Below are 20,045 nucleotides of genomic sequence, written 5' to 3'. Positions count from 1 at the left end.
GAGCCATGTATATATATATATATATATATATATATATATATATATATATACATATATATATATACATATATATGTATATATCATGTATATGCATATATATGTATATGCATATATATGTATATACACATGTATGCATATACATATATATGTATATATTATATATGTTCTTCTGCTTGCACCGACGTCTGCCTGGATTTTGACTACTCTCTGCCTGCCTTTTAAATTTATTCATAAATGTAATTCATTCAACAAATCTGTGTTCTAGTCTTTTATTTATATGTAGAATGTCTACCAGGATTTTATTGGCATATGTTGGTGAGCTATGACTTAAAGAGACTCCGTAACAAAAATTTCAGCAGTATTTCTCCTATCCTACAAGTTCCTAGGGCTGTTCCATTGTGCTCTGGCTTACTGCAGCACTTTTTTCTACTATCACCATCTGTGTAATAAATCACCTTATCTTTCCCCTGTCGGATTTGTCGGCTGTGTCTGGAAGGCTGCCAACTCTTCAGTAATGTGAACAAGTTAACTCCTTCAAAGCCCCTCCAGTGCTCCTGTGATGATTATTCCTCAGACAACCTTCCTGCTCTCACTGTCAGCTTGTCTGCTATCTGTGAGGTTGATAAACACAGACTGATAAACTGAACAAAGAATAGCTGGCTGAGGAGGAAGCTGGCTGTCAGGCTGACACCAGTGGAGAGCCAAGACACAGCTTGTCATGCTTCATTGACACAGAGCTCTTTCAAAACTTGCACATAACCTCTGGAGACTGAATGCAATGTGTAACTCACTGAATTCTCTGTGTACTTACTGTGTATCTAATTACATTTATGTTTGCTAAAGAATGTTTCTCCTCTGTATGTCAGTGTATATAAGCTGTGTTTTTCAGTTTTGGTCAGGAACCAGTCCGACGAAGGCTTTTTATAAGTCGAAAGCTCACTGTTTATCCATCTCTAAGTTAGCCAATAAATGGTATCATCCTGATTCAAAACTTCTTGCTTGTACTTACTGTGTATTAACTGAGTTCACTGCTCTGCTGATGTACTTTCTGTTTTGGTGGCCATCTTTTCTGTTTACAAAACAGTTCATAAAACAGTTTTTTTACCCTCTTTATTGCAGCGGAGAGCAGCAAAAATATTACAGAGGGGGCTAGGAGATGACCCCAAACAGGCAGGGATGTTTGTTTATACTTCATTTTGTGAATACATATTCTCTTAACCACTTAAAGAGTAGCTGTTAGGTATAGGGTCTCAGAGAAAATAAACACATATATCAGTAGCTAAAGATTGGCTGTACTTACATTACATATGCATTTCACTGTCCACGTTTGGATTTCACAGAATTTGTATATAGTATATGCAGAGATAGATGCTCCTGACAGCTCATGGCAGGCTCCATGTTTGTGAAGCCAAATGTGTCGTCATGTCCTGCCTGCTTCAGATCACAGATAAGCTCGTTCTTGAACAACACGGTGTGCAGTGAATATTAATGAGCCATGTGGCTAGGAACAATAGCTGACTCCTGCAGTGTAGTCTGCCCGGAGATTTATCAGTGCTACGCTCTGGACTGATTACACAAGCTGCTGTACCGTCTCATTAGCAGCCGAGGGGAGGGCCCCAGAATGCTTTGCAGTTTAGCTGCGGCTTGCGTCTTTATGGGTCTATAACAGAGGTTAAGATAAGCACACATCAAAGGTAACTGAAATGTTTATCTTCACTAATGGCTTTTGAGCTTCCTTCTAAACTGTTTAACACAGGAGAATAGAGGTTTAAATTAGCTTCTGCAGCCTGACAGTTACTCTTTAAGCCCGAAGGATTGAAATTTTTTTACATCTGAGCAACTTTCACCCCCCATTCATTTGCCAATAACTTTATCACTACTCATCACAATTAATTGATCTATATCTTGTTTTTTCTGCCACCAATTAGGCTTTCTGTGGGTGGTATATTTTGCTAAGAGCCACTTTACTGTAAATGCATTTTAACAGGAAGAATAAGAAAAAAATAATTATTTCTCAGTTTTCAGCCATTATAGTTTTAAAATAATACATGCCTCCATAATTAAAACTCACGTATTGTATTTGCCCATATGCCCCGGGTATTTCACCGTTAAAATTATGTCCCTATCACAATGTATGGCGACAATATTTTATTTGGAAATAAAGGTGCATTTTTTCCGTTTTGCGTCCATCACTGTTTAGAAGCCCATAATTTATTAAATCATATTGATATACTCCTTTGACATGAATATTTAAAAAGTTCAGACCCTTAGGTAACTATTTATGTTTTTTTTTTTTTTATTATTGTAATTTTTTTTTTTTTTTTTTTATTTAAACTTGTATGTGGGTATTTTTTGGTGTGGGAGGTAAACAGGTTTTTTTTTTATATATTTATAGGTTTATTCTTAAAAAAAATTTTTTTTTGGGTGTAATTTGCTATTTGGCCACAAGATGGCCAGAATCAAAAAGACCTGGGAGCGATCGATCTCGCTCCCAGGCAGAAAAAAGGAGACCAGAGCTCAGAAAAGCCGCAGCGTCTGAAGAGACGCTGTCGGCTTTTCTCTGGGGGAGTCCGATCAGCGAAAGGGATTTATAATCCCTTTCACTGATCGGTGGGCTAGCGGCCAGTAGCGGGGGCGCGCACGGGGGGGCCCGCGGGCGCGACCCGCAGGAGTGCGCGCAGCCCAACTGGACGAGAAATCTCGTCCAGTTGGGCTTAAGTGGTTAAAGAATTGGAGGCCTACAATTCTTGAAAAACAATGTACCACTTTTGACTCATAATTCCAGACAGAAATGCACCGCCAGGGAGGTTAAACATACTGCAAGAGTGGTTGGAGGAACAATACGATGAAGCTGAAGACTGGCTAAAAATGCTAGAACCTCCTGAAATTAAGATTAGCAAATTCAAACCCAAATCTGTTTTTAACCCTAGCCATTTCAAGGGTCCACACATCAACATTTTTTTTATTAAGCTGTGTGGGGCCAATTTAAATCTTTATGTAATCTCAAACCATGGAAGATATCACATAAATGAAGTAACCTGGGCCCACATGCAATACAATTATTCTCCTAGGTTTTCTCCTGGAGGATAATTTTAATTTTCTTTTTAAAATAACTTTTATACCCCAAGCAATCAAAATAATATACAAAGTAATTTTGATAGTACTTTTTCTACTACTTTTGGTACTTTTTCAATTGCAAAATGCTGAAAAGTTATTTTAAAAAGAAGATGAAAAAGTATCACCTAGGAGAAAACTCAGGAGAAAACTTGAATTGCATATGGGCCCTGGTCTTCAAAACATGGGCAAGGAAGGTAAAGAGCCTTCACTGCACACTGGATAAACATGGTGGTGATGGTGGGGAAAGGACTGCGTGGCTGTCGAGTGAAGTCTGTGTCACTGCCACATCTTTCGGGCAGGCCAGCCACTTCTTCCCCTACTCCTCATCCTTCCCTGTGGAGTCTCTTGTCTGAGTTCTCCTCTTCCACTGAGGCCCCCAAAACTCCCCAGAGTTTGTTCCACCATGCAGGTAAGAAAGTCTCATGCTGTTTTGCGGATGTTGTGGCTGGACGCAAAAAGCCACACCAAACCTGCACTCTGCTGCAGACACAGGCCAATGAGTGGCTGATCAATGAGTTGCTAAAGATTGAAGCTGAAAATCAATTCACTAGGGATATCAAATCTAACCCAAAAAAAGTTTTACAAGTACATCAACTCTAAAAAAAAAAAAAGGCTGACTGTATTGGACTCCTAAATGATGGTGAATGACAAAGGTAAGGTAGAGTTATTAAATGCTTTCTTTGCTTCTGTCTTCCCAAGGGAAACATCACTGTTGCAAATTACAGATGCAGAAGAGTCTCAATCTTCCAATTATAATATTAAATACTTAACGCAGGAAGAAGTGAAGGCAAGACTAAATAAATTAAAAATAGACAAGGCACCTGGCCCAGATGGCATGCATCCTCGGGTCCTAAGGGAATTTAGTTCAGTTATCGATAAACCCCTTTATCTTATTTTTTTTTTACTCTCTTTCAAATGGCAGAGTTCCAGTAGATTGGTCGTACAGCCCATGTTTTCCCATTATTTAAGAAGGGCAAAAAAAATAAGATCCAGGAAATTATAGACTTGTAAGCTTAACACCAAATGTATGCAAACTATTTGAGGGGTTACTAAGAGATACTATACAAGACTTCATAGTAGAAAATAATCTTATTTCTCAGCATCAGCATAGGTTTACTAAAGGCAGGTCCTGTTTGACTAACATACTCAGCTTTTATGAGGTAGTGAACGCTAATGTGGATATTGGGAATGCTGTAGATGTGATATACTTGGACTTAGCAAAGGCCTTCAACACTGTTCCCCACAAAAGTCTGGTGCAAAAGTTGAGGATGCAAGGACTGGGGAAGAGTCTGTGTGCATGGATAGGGAACTGGCTAATGGACAGAAAACAAAGAGTTGTGGTCAATGGATCATACTCAAAATGGGTGATTGTTAGCAGTGGGGTCCGTCAGGGGTCTGTACTGGGCCCAGTGCTCTTCAATTTATTTATTAATGACCTAGTAGATGCAGTAGAAAGCAATGTTGCTAATTGTGCAGAATCATCAACTCTCAGGAAGAAAGTGACATATTGCAATAGGATGTGGATAGGATGGCTATATGGGCACATAAATGGCAGATGAAATTCTATGTTGAAAAATGTAAAATTGTGCATTTTGGTCGTACCAATGGTCTAGCACCATACGAAATAAACGGGATACAGATGGAGACATCAAACTTGGAGAAGGACTTGTGAGTACTCACCAACAACAAGTTAAATAATCATATTTAATGCCAAGCTGCTGCATCTAAAGCTAATAAAATTTTGGGATGCATTAAAAGGGAAATAAAAACTTGAGATGCTAGCATAATATTAACGCTCTAGCATAAAATATTGTTTAACGCTCTAGTAAGGCCACATCTGGAAAATTGAATTCAGTTCTGGGCACCACATCACAGGAAATATATTGCAGTTTTAGAGCAGGTGCAGAGACGAGCAAAAAAAATGATACAAGGGATGGAAGGTCTCACTTACCAAGAAAGGTTAGATAAACTGGGTTTATTTAATCTAGAGAAAAGATGCCATAGAGGGGATCTAATTAACAAGTATAAATACATCAGAGGGCAATATAAAAGCTTGGCGGATGAGCTTTTGTCCCTATGCCTTCACAAAGGACTATAGGACATGATCTGCGCATGGAGGAAAAACGGTTTAGCCATTTATTTAGGAAAGGGTTCTTTACAGTAAGAGTGATTAAGATGTGGAATACATTTCAACAGGAAGTAGTTATGACAAATTCTATATCTGCATTTAAAGGGGGCTTAGATGCTTTCCTTGCATAGAAAGACATCCATGGCTATAATTACTAGGTAATGCCCAATGGTGTTGTTCCAGGGATTTTATCTGATTGTTATCTGGAGTCTGGAAGGAATTTTTTCGCTTTTGGGGCTAATTGGACCATGCATCGTAAGGGTTTTTTCGCCTTCCTCTGGATCAACAGGGACATGTGAGGGAGCAGGCTGGTGTTGTACTTTGTTTTCTGGTTGAACTCGATGGACGTATGTCTTTTTTTTAACCCAAATAACTATGTAACTATTTAAGAGTTTAATCCTGCTTTAAAGAAAAATACACTGTAAGAAGGAAATCAGACTGACATAACTACTATCTGAAATACAGTTTGCTAGTGATATTATGATCTATCAGATAAATTACAGAGTAATGTTGCCATCTTTGCAGATGACACAAAATTATACAGAATAATGAATGCTAAGCAGGATAGCAGTATACTACTCCCTCAGTATAAATCACGTGTGAATCCACATCTGGAGTATGGCATAAAGTTTTGAGAAGTTTTACACAATAGAAAGGATATTAACATACTTGAGGCACTACTAAGACAGGCAACTAAATTATTCAGCAGAATGGAAGGTCTCCTTTACCAAGAAAGGTTGGAAAACCTGGATGTCATTAGCTCTTGGAATAAAAAAAAAGACGGCTGAGGGGTGACCTAATTAACATGTTTAAATACTTTAGAGGGCAATACAAAAACTTAGCAGATCAGCTTGGTTTCCCTTGGCTTGTACAAAGAAAACAGGGACATGATCTATGTATGTAGGAAAACAGGTTTTGCCATCTATTTTTAAAGGGGTTCTTTACAGTAACAGCTGATAAAATGTGGAATATTTTACCACAGGTAAATATGACAAATTCTATATCTGCACTTAAAAATGGTTTGGATACTTTCCTTGCATTGAAGGATAGCCGTGGCTATAATTACTAGTGAATTTCCATCATAGTTGATCCAGGTATTTTATCTGATTAACTACTGGAGTTGGGAAGGAATATTTTTCCCAAGGTTAATTGTCCCAAGCCTTTAGGGTTTTCTACCTTCCGCTGGATCAACTGGGATATGTGAGGGTACACAGGAGAAAGGTACCTAATCTAATGTTTATTTATTTTTCTAGTTGGACTTGATGGAGAAATGTCTTTATTCAACCAAACTAAATCCGAAAAAAGTTTAACAAATATATTAATTCAAACAAGGAAGGCTGAGCATATATATATATATATATATATATATATATATATATATATATATATATATATATATATATATATATATATATATATATATCTCAGCCAGAAGCTGAGGATGCAGGAATAATGTGTGCAAGTGGTTAGAGAACTGGCTAAGGTACAGAAGGCAAAGAGCAGTAGTAAAATGATCATACTCGGAATAAGAACATAGTACTTGTATCCTGAAAGGGTGAGATGAGTTTTGACAGTATGGCTATATGGGCAACCAAATGGCAGATTAAATTTAATGTTGATAAGGTGTTGCACCTTCGCCATATAAACTAAATGGGAAAAAGTCGAGATCATCAGATTTGGAAATGGACTTGGGAGTACTGGTTGATACCTTAAGTTGGTACCTTAAGTGGGGAAAAAAAAAAAAAAAAGACGTTACCTCCATGATTATTATTGATCTATAAATCACTAACAGCACGTGGTGCTGCATCTATACAGCCCTCCAAATACCTTATTGCTTTCAGACATTCTCCATCTTGCTGCAGTATGCCCCAATCATAGTTGCGGCTGGGATTAGTTTGGCACATGCACATGCCACTCCATGCACCCCCATATATTGCCATGCTCCCGCACAGCTGTGCACAGAAGCCACGGCTGAGAGTGTCCTGGGCGTGCACAGTTCGGTATGAATCGGAAATGCTAATGGCTAGGACGCCTCCAGCCATGTGTTAATCTGCTAGAGATTGATGACCCAATATGCCTGCACAGTTGATCAATTTTTTGCTACAATTGATCAAATTGGTCTATCATACCAGACAGAAGATATTGATCAATTTGCTACTGTTTGGGAACAGTAGCAAATAGTGATAGCCCACAGCGTTGCACTGCATCAAACAGTGCAACGCTGCGTGTAGATAGATATTTATTTGATTTCATGCTGAAATGTATTATAAATCTTTTCGACCAGTGTATGGCCAGCCTTATGGTGGCCATACATGGTACAATTTTTTCATCCAATCTTACCATTTCTATGTAGTAAGGGTGAATTTAGTGAATATACTGAAAGGATAATTTAGGCAGTTCCCTTATATTACATAGAAATGGTAAGATTGGATGAAAAAAATTGTACCATGTATGGCCACCATTAGAGTGGTTTGAGTCTGGAATATCTTACCACAGGAAGTAGTTATAGTAAATACTATGGGCCTGATTCACAAAGCGGTGCTAACAGTTAGCACGCTGGTGAAAAGCCCTTTATCATGCCTAAACTCAGTTTAGGCATGATAAGTTTAGGTGTGATAAGTTTAGGTGTGATAAGTTTAGGCATGATAAGTTTAGGTGTGATAAGTTTAGGTGTGATAAGTTTAGGCATGATAAGTTTAAGCGCCAACTACGTTAGCACCGCAGTGCACAGCTGATCAAAAGTTTTACGCTAGCAAAGTCTGGCGCACTTCGTATAAAGTTTAATGGCGCTGCTTTGCGTGCTGGACTTTGCAAGCGATCTAAACTTATCTAAACTTATCATGCCTAAACTTATCACACCTAAACTTATCATGCCTAAACTGGCTTTTCACCAGCATGGTGCAATGGTTATCATGCCTAAAGTTTTATAAGGCATGCTAACTGGGTTAGCACCGCTTTGTGAATCGAGCCCTATATCTGCATTTAAAGAGGGCTTGGATGTATTCTTTGCATTTGAAAGGTATCCATAGTTATAATGACTAGGTAATTCCCTACAGAATTGGATCCAGGGATTTATCTGCCTTCCATCTGCAGTCAGGAAGGAATTTTTCCCATTTTAAAGCGGGATTGTCACCATAAAAATCAAATTTCAACAGCAACTGGTTTAAGTGTATTAAGTGATAAAGATGCTAATCCTGCATTCAAAACTTTAAAAACTTTTTCTGCTGTTATGGTTTGGAGTTATTACATACCTTAGGAGCACTGGCCCTTTAATAGGCATTGCCAAACAGTTGCATGCTGGGGGTTCTTTTTATCTATAATATATTCCTCCTCTTCCAGTTATTTCCCTGCCTAGCTGAAACATGATCCTCTGCTAACTTGTATTTACAAGCAAGGCTGAGATGACTCGGCGATTGGAGGAGAAAAGAAAAAAAGTTAAGGGAAGAAATTACATCAGGATTTAGCCTCAAACTGTGGGCAAAAGATATGGTTCCCACCAGGAACAGAATTCTCTTCATTTACTATATAACATTCACTGAAATCAACCTATATATGTGTTTTTTTCCTATGGCATAGAACGGCTAATCCTCCTGCTTTAAAGATAATTGCCCCAAGTCTTGTAAGAGTTCTTTACCTTTCTCTGGATCAATTGTGAGTTCAGGACAGTGATTTTTTTCCTTCTTTCTATTACAGTAACTATCTGTAAAACATCTCACCTCTGTTAACCGTATTTCTTTGGCGAGATCCTTGATAAGCTGTGATGGTTTGAAATGTTCAGGAAGTTCATCTTCGTGTTCTAGGAGAGCCTAAAAAAGTAATGTAACATTTTACTTCTAAAACATTATACAAACAAAAGTGGGAATGTAAATAGAGACACATCCTCACTACTTCACTGGTCTTCTCTATCTCTCTCTTTCTCATCTACCCACATTCCATATAAAACAAATAGGTCTAGCTAAATATGCCAAAAAAGAGTGAATGCCATTCACATAAACACTTTACCTGAATAATAGTGAGACTCAGTGAAGCCTTTTTTTTCTTTTTAACTTTGATTTTTATTAGTTGTAACCACTTTTTCCACCACTAGATGTAGATATACAGTTTTATTTTATTTTTTTCGCAGCTGAGAACGATTTAGCTGCAGAACTAATTGGTGTCAGTGAATATATGTTCCCTTACCCAATTAGTGAACCCACCCCATGGATGAACGATCACAGATGTAACCAACAGCAGTGATCGCTCATTCCTACCCCTCCGTGCAGATTGTTCCAGCACCGATCCTGCAGCCAGAGCCTCTGTGATCACCTCTTCACTCAGCCCCGTACTGCCAAATATCTGGGTCCAGACTTGATGACATCATCAAGACGAGACCTGGGTATTCACCCAGTACGGGGCTGAGCGAAGAGCTAATCACAGAGTCTCCAGCATGCTGGAACTAGGTGAGGTAAGACAGGCTTCTTCTGGTTGTTTTTCCATTTGATATTTGCATTGGGGAACTACCTAATTAGAGGAGGCACATCTGGCTAGCCATACTCGGAGTGGGTGGGGTTCCCTGTGGTCTATCTGAATACTTGGACCTCTGGGGTATATCTGGATACTTGGCAGGGGTACATTTGGATATTTGGACTTGGGGAGCCCTAATACTGGTGCACATCTTGTGATTCTGTGGGGGTAGGGCACTAATACTGGGGGTGCATCTGGCTATAATGGTGTGTGTGTGTGGGGGGGTAATCCTGGAGACTTATCTGGCTATCTTTAAAGGGGGTTGGGACCTAATACAGGGGAACATCTGGCTATCCATACTGGGGGAGGGGGAAAATACAGGGGACCCTTCTAGATATATATTTATGGGGGGTAAAGGGGGCTAACGCTGGGAGCACATCTATCTAAATATACTGGGGGGCCTAACACGGGGGGCACATCTCTCTATATATACTGGGGGGTGTGGGGGGAGGCTAATAATGGAGGCAAAACTAGCTACCTATAGGGGGGCTAATACAGGGGGCACATGTGGCTACCTATAATAGGTGTGCACATAATGGTAGGGGTACATCTGGCTATCTTATACTAGGGGAGGGGGGATGGCCTGGCACTGTGGACACATATTGCTGCCTATACTGTGGGGGAAGGAGCCTACCTAATACTGGGGGAATGTCTGCTATCTATACTGGAGCAGGCAGAATGAGGGGGAGTGCACAGTTTGATATTTCTGGTACTGGAGAAGCTTAGCTGACCCTACCAGGGAAGTATACGGGGATGCCACTAAGCTTTCAGGAAAAACTTTTTAAAGAGGCCAACAAATATGTCTTTTTACTTGCCATTTAACTTAGGCAATATGAACATAGCTGAAATGCAGCATTCCAGCAGCAGAATGATGCTTTTTTTACCCCCCAAATACCCGGGGCAAAATTTGAGGATCGCCTCCAGGAAGAGGCAGAGCTTTGAGCAGTAGTTCTGCCGCTACTTGAGTTAATCTCCGCCGATCACCGCCTCTCCCTGCCCCTCTCATTCTTCTTTCACTGAGAGGGTAAGGGGCGGGGAGAGGCGGAGAACATCGGAGATTGACTGTAGCAGAGGTAGAATTACAGCACAAAGCTCTGCCTCCCCGGGCAGCAAAATCCACTTTCCAGGTTCCATTTTGCCCCAGTATTTGGGGGATATAACACACCAGGGGGACCAATTTGTCAAATTGTTCCTTCTGATGAATCAGGGAGGAGGTAGGTTTTTCCATCCAGTAAATCTAATTTATTTTATGAGTAAGGGTAGGAAAGGGGATGGAGGGAGTCTTCCACTCCTTCACTATGATAGCCTTAGCTGCATTACAAAAATGTACCAGTAACTTATTCCCATACTGATATCCCCAAATGCCATCCAGGCATTTGGGGATATCAATTTCCAAGACCAACAAGGTCAAATGGAAACAGTCCGTCCAAAACATCCGGACAATTAGACAGGACCACCAGCAATTTCCAAAAATAATAACTGAGCGTATGATCCAGGAGGTAATGTTCCAATGGGTTACACCAATTAGCAAGCTCCGCAACTCGTGGGAAAAGTACAACTGAAAAACAAGATAAAAAAGGAGCGCTCTATGATGCATTAACGTTTTATTATTGATAAAAAGGATAAAAGATTGCACTTACAAGATGTAAATGCTATTCAAAGCATATCGCCCAACATTAGGGCAGTGAAGAATCCCTTCTCCTTTCTCCTCTCTCCATGTCCCGTAGCTGTGGCCAGTAGCAGGGATGTCGAGATGTATCTCAGACCATCGGGGTGGGGTGATAGGGTCCTCATTCACAGTGCTTACAGCACCATGACGTGTTTCGGTGTTGGTACGCCTTCATCAGATGATGCTGCAAGCTCTAGCACTAGTTTAAATAGAACTAGCCATTAGCCAGTTCGTGCCAATTAGGGGGCAGGGTTATCTGGTGGGCGGGTCATTATGTAAATGTTACCTGTTGACATCCTCTATTGGTGCATTGGTTATTCAAGCATTCTATACAGCTATAATACATGAATCCGCACTTACCAACTATTGTAAGGGATAAGGTAGAGCAACTGGGAAGTCTGCCCCCTCGATGTTTGCGATGCCTGTATGGGACGCTGATTTATTGCCACTTGCTAGCTTGATACGAGTAAGACGACTGAGCGGCTTTATTTCCTGAAACTGACGTCACTGCCCTGTGTAACTAAGGGCGGATATGACGTTACGGCTCAGGCTGGAGTGTGGGCAAAAAATGCCCACTTGTGAAATCAGCCTGGCGGAGGTGGAGCAAGCGCGCGTATCTGTATGATGCTTGTGGCACAGTGGCTCGCCAGGGACTATGCATGACCTGATACTGGCCTCAACCTAACCCACGCCCACCGCTCAAAACTAGATATATAAAATACTTTGATTAAAAAAAGCTATGATTAAAAAAGTAATCAGATGAATACCCATACTGTAAGCAAATATACAAATTGCACGACTACTTTCAATGATGATTTGAACTGACAGATACAATACAATCGTGCATCATAACAATAATAAGACCTGTTAAAATAAATTCCAATGACTCTAAGAAACAAACAAAATTTGTCCCAAAGGATCCATCAGAGCTATATGTCAGAGCTATATGTCCACTTATTAGTATTATTTTTTCTATTCATCATGTGTTTGTTCAAGTTGAGGGGTTCATTCATACTGTTCATATTGAAAGCTTCGATCATACTGTTTTAAGTCCAATCACTAATTGCATTGTCAGCCATTGTGCCTTCATGACTGTGTAACATGGTTTATATATACACACTCATTTAAACTTGGTGTCCATTTAATGTGGGTGCTGATTTCAGATCAGAGGCATCCACATAATTTTGATACATAGTGTTAGCTTGTGCTCTTGGATTGATTTAATGCACACAGGCGATATGTATATGGTTAGTATGAATAGCTGTCTTTTAATTCATTATACATATAATTGAAAATCAACAACCCAAAGGAGCCTCTTGAAGGTTTTACTGCCCCAAAGGGATCGTCTAGGACAAATTTTGTTTAAGTTTAATACAGTCATTGGAATATATTTTAACAGGTCTTATTATTTTTTATTATGCGCAATTGTTATTGTATCTGTCAGATCAAATCATCATTGAAAGTAGTTGTGCAATTTGTATATTTGCATATAGTATGGGTATCCATCTGATTACTTTTTAATCATAGCTTTTTTTAATCAAAGTATTTTATATATCTAGTTTTGAGCGGTGTGAATGGGTTAGGTTGAGGCCAGTATCAGGTCATGCATAGTCCCTGGCGAGCTCCAAACCACTGGGGACGCCGCTGTCCCACAAGCATCATACAGATACATGTGCTGTGGTTACTAAGTAACCATGGACGCCCTGCTCCACCGCCGCTAGGCTGATTTCACAAGTGGGCTGTTCCGCATACACTCCAGCCTGAGCTGTAACGTCATATCTGCCCTTACACAGGGCAGTGACGTCAGTTTCAGGAAGTAAAGCCGCTCAGTCTGCTTACTCGTATAAAGTTAGCAAGTGGCAATAAATCAGCGTCCCATCCAGGCAGTGCAAACATCGAGGAGGCAAACTTCCCAGTTGCTCTACCTTATCCCTTGCAAGCAACAGTTGGTAAGTGCGGGATCATGTATTCAAGTAAATATGCAGATTTTATAATTAACAGGGTCAAAATATTTACTGTCATTCCAGTGATTTTTCCATGATATAATTTGCTGCAAAGTTGCAAGCAAATATTCATATCTATCAGGTTCTATTGCTTTTGGATGGACTCTCTCATTTTCTACAACATAACTTCCAATAGTGAAGGTAGGTAACCATAGAAAGGTTTTATCACTTCCCTAGTCTACCAAACTGGAAAAAAATGGTTCCACCTACTAAATGAAATATGTGAGCACTTCCATCTTACTACCAATAACTGATATCCTTACATGTTTTTTTGTCCACGATCTAAAGGCTCCATTAAGAATTTTGGCCGCTAGGACAAGGTGTGGCGCTGGCTGCTTTCCTGTTTTGTGCAATGCTGAAATAAAGAAATACACAGAATTAACAGAGTAACATACTACTCTTTGTCAAAAGGACTGACATTATTCTTCCCCAGTATCAAGAATCCCTCGGTTTACAACTATTATAACAGACAGCCAGCTGCAGGAAAATAAAACAACTCATATCCCTTTAAACAATGAATGCCCTTTTAAATAATTCATACCATGGATGACAATGCTTTGTGCTTAAAGCATATGCACAGTTTACAAGTTAAACCACCTGTGCACATACTTACGGCAGAAGGCTTCCCCTATTACTTCTAGACTCTTTATTTTGCAAAGCAGTAAAAACCACATACATCACAAACCTGATATTTAAAGTCAAAAAGAGGTCAATGTATACATATAGCAATACAGCAGATAGTAAAAGTGCATTTAACAACATGAAACTTGATAAATAGCAGAGTCACTCCGCAGGCGTGTGAACAAATAACGTCTCATAGGAAGCAATGCCTCCCTAGAAGTGTAAAAGTTCAGATCTATTGGAAACTATATAAGTATGATCCATACCATCATATAGTCGCAGATAGGTTTTATTTGAGGACATTTTTTCCCCATATAACACCCCAGCCCCCACCCCCATTCCAGGACGTGACACCCCTGGCTACACCATGCTTCTGAGAAATAAACAGTCAGAGAAACTGTGATAAGATGTTGTCATCAACTCTGACACAAATCAGTATTTGTGCCCTTCCTTGCTATTGTCCATCTAGGACTGCTGTAAACTCATCTGAGCATCTAAAGTAGTTCCAGCAAGATTACATTTTGGAATTTTGCTTCCCGTTGTGTTTACGGCCATATGTGTGAGGTCCTTCATGACTTGAATATCATCTAATTCCTTGACCAATTCCTTCACTGCTGGGGGTGACACCAGTTTCCAATGCCGCACCGGCAGACATTTTGCCACGTTAAGTATGTGATGTATACTGTTTCATGTTATTAGAATGCAAGATATAACTTTCTGGTGTAAATGGCTTCTGTCTGTCACCGCCTTGACCAATCTATTAGTCCTTTTCCAGTAATCAGTGAAAGCAGTACATAACCACATAACATGTAGAAGCGTACCTGTCTCTTTTCCACACCTTTAACATGTATCATCTACATCTTGGAAAGTGAAATACCACTGAGTGGTTAATCTCCTGTATTCTCACTGTACATGAGGATTTGTGAGCAAGGATGCAAATTTTAATCTCTGTGCTGGAGAAAAAGTTCTTCCCAAGTCTGTTTCCCAGGAGTGGAAGAATGGCAAAGCTGGAATTGCCAGCATAGCTAGTAGTTCATATGTTTTAGAGAATGTTTTTCTAATGGGGCCCGCACCCCTGCAAAGGTTTTCGAATTCTGTAAATTGTCTGATCTGTGAAGGGTTAACACCCTGTACCAAAATGTAGTGGATCAGGCATTGGAAATATTCCCACCATGTTAAGTTTTCACAAAATGGATTATGTCTAACATCTGCCAACCACTGTCCACCAGCACATAAATCAGAAAGCATCAGTTTCTTTTTCTATGCTGTCTGTTGGCAGTAAAGTCCCCCCTGCCACCCCCTATATCTGGGTTATCAGATGCCGGCATCAGCAGGGACTGTCTTGGTACTACATTTAATGCCCTATTCGCATTATGGAAGACATTTAAAGAGAACCAGAGACCACAGAAAAAATATGTTATACATACCTTCCTCCAGCCCCATCAGCCTGGATCGCTCCCACGCTGTCTTTCTCCACTGCCTCTGTCCGCCGGTACCGGGTCCCGTCATTTCGGCCAGTCAAGCCAGTCGACGCAAGTGCAGTGCGCTCCCTCCGTACTGCGCAGAGCCGGAGGTAGCCCCATTGCATGTGGAAGACTGGTCGCATCCAGCGAAAGTGACGTGGGAGCGTTCCAGGCTTATGGGGCTTATGGGGAGGAAGCCCCAGGTATGTACAACATCTTCTTTCATTTTTTAGAGATCGTTCGTCTCTGGTTCCCTTTAAGGTCACCTGACAATGTGAAAGCTGGCAAACAGATTTTGGTTTCTGTAGAGTCCAAGGGAGACGCAGAAGGAGGTAACATGTGAGAGCATGTTCTAAACCTACCCATTATTTGCACTTGGAGTGTGTACTCCACTCAACAATTCTAGTTAAGATCAAGGCATAATAATAACATTGCACATTGGGCAAAGCTAGACCTCCCTCCCATTTTCGACATTACAGAATATCTCTTTTGAAGCAGGGTGGTTTACACCTCCAAACGTATTTACTGAAGATTGTCTGTACCTTATGTAGGAAAGAGAAGGGAATTTGGATGGGGAGCATCTGGTACAGATATAGCAGCCTAGGCATTGCATTATTTTTATTACCGAGATCCTACCCAGCCACAAAAGCTGCGGTACATCCCAACGACGTAAGTCCGAGGCTAAGGTTGTGAGCATCAGTAGAAAATTTAACGCAAACATTTAATGGGAAAATTTTGCTTAAGGGGCTCAGCCGGCTTCTCTGGCAAGTCTGAGTTAAGGGCCTCACATTTATCGAAATTTATTTTGAAGAAGGATAGCCTGCCAAAGTGTCTAGTCAGGAAAAACAGCAAGTTGTCCGCGTATGCGGCTACCTTGTGCTCAGTGGCTCCGGCTGTTACACCTGCGATCTAATTATTGCTTCAGATGTGACATAGGAAAGGCTCCAGGGCCAGTGCAAATATAAGCTGAGAAAGTGGGCATCCCTGTAGAGTACCATTCGTAATTCGCAGGGGGTCTGAAAGAACACCATTAACTTTAATCTTGGCCGTTGGTACCAAGAAGAGGGAGTCAATACATGCTAGCATTCTATCACCCATATTGATATTTCTGAAGATAGCCCTCAATCAGTTCCAGGCCACGCAGTTGAACGCCTTCTCAGCATCTGTAGAAAGCAGCATAAATGGGGTGCTACCAGACCACAAAAGCTGTAGCATATCCAGTGCCTGAATCATATTGTTCAGAGCCTCTCTATTAAGGATGAACCCAATCTGGTCCCAAAGGACCAAGTGGGCCATAAACTAAGCAAGTCTATTGGTGAGGACCTTCGCAAAGATCTTCAAGTGCAAGTTTTGTAGCAAGATCGGCCTGTAGCCGCCATAGGCAGCTGGGTCTTTGTTGGGTTTAGCTATAACCGTGACATGTGACTCCAGGGTTTGTGGGTGGAATCGAACCAGACCCTCACCTGCAGCCAGTGCATTGAATGTCTTACAAAGGTGAGGGACCAATAAACCTTTGAAGAGTAACTGTCAGGCATAAAATCAAAAATCAATTCTTTATTTTTATCTGGTAAATAAGTAATAGGGATGCTAACCAGGCAATCCAAAAGTTAAAATCTCTATTACTTTTCTTGTGGATAAATGATCATTCCCCAGTTTACCTGACTCTTATTTGGTACACACAAAATGTGGTACACAAAAAGGAAGTTGTAGGGCATGCTGGTTTGTCCTTTTTTTGCTTCTGTACTTCCCCTCACACTTAACTAATGCAGCCTGATTGGCTGAAGCCTCTTTTCCTCCTGCTTTCCCCTCCCACACCTCTGTTCCTCTCTGATTGGCCAATATTTCTATGCTGAGACAATGCACTTTCTATAGTGAAGGGTGGGCAAATCAGGCAGAGGAGACTAACAGAGGAAATGTCATCAGAATTGGCTTCAAAATAGCCACACTTAAAATGGGAAATGCTAAGAAGGATTTTCTCTTTTTTACTGTAGAAAAATCACTAAAATAAAAACATAGACAGTGCAATACATACAGTATGTTATGTAAGTAGAGCAGGTATCTATCTACTTACATATGTGTTTTTTTTTCTGAGACAGTATGGCTGGCAGCTCCTCTTTAAGCTGTTTGAAGTACAGGGAACCCATCAGACCCGAGGGCCTTTCCAGGTTTCATTTCCGTGGTTGCGGTTTGTATTTAAGTTTCAGAAAAGGGTTCTTTCATAGCCTGTTTCATATATGAATCTAATTGTGGCATCTTGGCTTGCATCAAGTATGCATCAATTTCCCTCAAGAGGGGTTCTGTCAGATGTTTACTAGAGGGCTGTGTTAAATTGTTAAGTTTGTGGTAGAATTATTTGAATGTGTTAGCGATCGATTCACTTTTAACGTTTGGACCCTTTTTGGCTTTCTGGTCAGTTATTTGGGACACGTGCACTGTTGTTGCTGTTTGAGTGCTCTGACAAGCAGTTTACTTGATTTATTACCATGCATATAAAAGGTTTGTTGGCATCTACACGCCGCTTGTTTGGCATTGTCCTGCAATAGATTACTGAGCACAGTTCTAGCTGCAGCAAGTGGCATGAGCACTTCCATGATGGGGTGTTTTTATGTTTGCGTTCTAGACAGTGAATCTCCCCCAGAAACTGCCTAATCTAGCCCTCTTGTTTTGTGCCCATCTTAATGAGAAAGCCCCTTAGGACACACTTATGGGTTTCCTAGACTATGGAAGGTTACACATCCCCCTAGTTATTGTGTTCAAAAAACTTGTTCCGCTTTTCATTTCTCGCAGCCCTGTCTTGCAACATAGAGACATTCATTCTCCACGTAAAAGATTTTTCTCGCTTGGATTTACAATTTACAATTGTAGTATAAATACAAATACAATTGAGTATCAAGCTAAATGGAGCATGGTCCGAATATGTGAAAACTCCTATGTCTGCAGCTACACGTTCGGACAGTAAGTTGTACAACACTAAAATATAGTCCAGTAGATACCGTGGACTGTGGATAAATAGGTGTAGTCCTGTGCGACTGGATGTGTCACACTCCACACGTCTACCAACTGCCTCTCGAGAAGAGCTTTTTTTGATCCTAATCAATTTAGAATATGCTATAGATGATCTACAATGATAACCAGGGTAACATTAAGACTAAAGATTCTGACATCCTGGAAGTATTGTGTGCTTTCTACAAAGATCTACTGTATATACTGATGACATTTCTGAAACTAATGTCAATGCAGGCAAAAACTGGTTGTCTTCTATTAACCTTCCTACTATCTCACAATCAGACCTAGACAATTAAAATGCCCCAATTAGCACACAAGAAACTCTCACAGTTATCAAACAAACCCGTGCATTTAAGGCCCAGGCCCACACAGCTTCTCAGGTGATTTCTACAAGGCCCCCTCATCCAAACTCACCACACCTTTAACCAACTTATTCAATTTCATCCTTTCGAACAAGGTGTTTCCTCCTACTGGCTATGAAGCATTTATTAAGGTCCAACCCCCCCCCCCCCCCCCAAAAAAAAAATAAAGACCCCACAGAACCAAGGTCTTATAGGCCAAAATCTCTCCTAAACTAGGACATTAAATTGCTTTCTAAAATTTTAGCTAATCGCCTCAATCATGCCAAAGCACCTAACCCCTGTCAATCTGGGTTTACAAAGGGAAGATATTCATTTTACAATATAAGACAGCTTTTGTTAACAATAGACCATATGGGCAGTAGAGGGATTTCTCCGCGTTCAGCAGCCATTTTGGCGCTGGACGTGGAGAAAGCCTTCAATAGGGTCAATAGGTCAGAGCTTTTTAACCTCTTGACGACCAGCTAATGCCGATTGGCGTAAACTGGTCGTCTGCGGGATACCATGGAAACGGCCGCTCGATCGAGTGGCCTTTCCATGTCAGTTCACGGAGGGTGTCTCCGTGAACAGCCGGAGAGCCGCCGGCAAAATGTAAACAGGCGGGGAAGAAATCCCCGCTGTTTACATCATATGGCGCTGCTGCGCAGCAGCGCCGTAAGGCAGGTCGGCGATCCCCAGCCTCTGATTGGCCGGGGATCACCGGCATATGATAGGCTGAAGCCTATCCTTCAATGCGCAGGACGGAAATCCGTCCTGCGCAGCTCACAGGGAAAGGGAGAGGGAGGGAGCGGCGAGACGGCTGCGGAGGGGGGCTTTGAAGAGCCCTCCCCGCTAAGCAAATGCAGCCGGCGGCGATCAGACCCCCCCAGCAGGACATCCCCCTAGTGAGGAAAAAAGGGGGGTAGTCTGATCGCCCTGCTGCACTCCTGATCGGTGCTGCGGGCTGTAGAGCCCACGCAGCACCGATCATTAAAAAATCCCCTGGTCGGCAAGTGGTTAATGTCCTGAGATCTATGAAATTTGAAGGTGGCTATCCTAGACTCTTTATCTACTGTATGCGAAACCACAGGCAAAAATTTCCATATCTGGCCAACAATCAGACTCACTATTTTTACAAAGAGGAACAAGACAAGGTTGCCCCCTAACACCTCTTTTATTTAACCTAGTCATTGAACC

General features: G+C 41.0%; 1 protein-coding gene across 1 annotated transcript in view; it reads right to left on the bottom strand.

Annotated features, from left to right (window-relative positions):
• The window catches only part of PHF2 (PHD finger protein 2), a 762,463-nt gene that overhangs the window by 385,889 nt on the left and 356,529 nt on the right, over window positions 1-20,045 (bottom strand). The window contains exons 10-11 of the mRNA XM_068253616.1: window positions 13,684-13,775; window positions 8,962-9,051 (exon numbers count right to left, since the gene is read on the bottom strand). Of these exons, the coding sequence (XP_068109717.1) occupies window positions 8,962-9,051; window positions 13,684-13,775 (182 nt within the window). The remainder of the gene's footprint in view (window positions 1-8,961; window positions 9,052-13,683; window positions 13,776-20,045) is intronic.

The sequence above is a fragment of the Hyperolius riggenbachi genome, chromosome 9, assembly GCF_040937935.1.
Source record: "Hyperolius riggenbachi isolate aHypRig1 chromosome 9, aHypRig1.pri, whole genome shotgun sequence".
In the NCBI taxonomy this organism is placed as follows: Eukaryota; Metazoa; Chordata; class Amphibia; order Anura; family Hyperoliidae; genus Hyperolius; species Hyperolius riggenbachi.
This window is presented reverse-complemented; position numbering and strand designations above follow the sequence as displayed.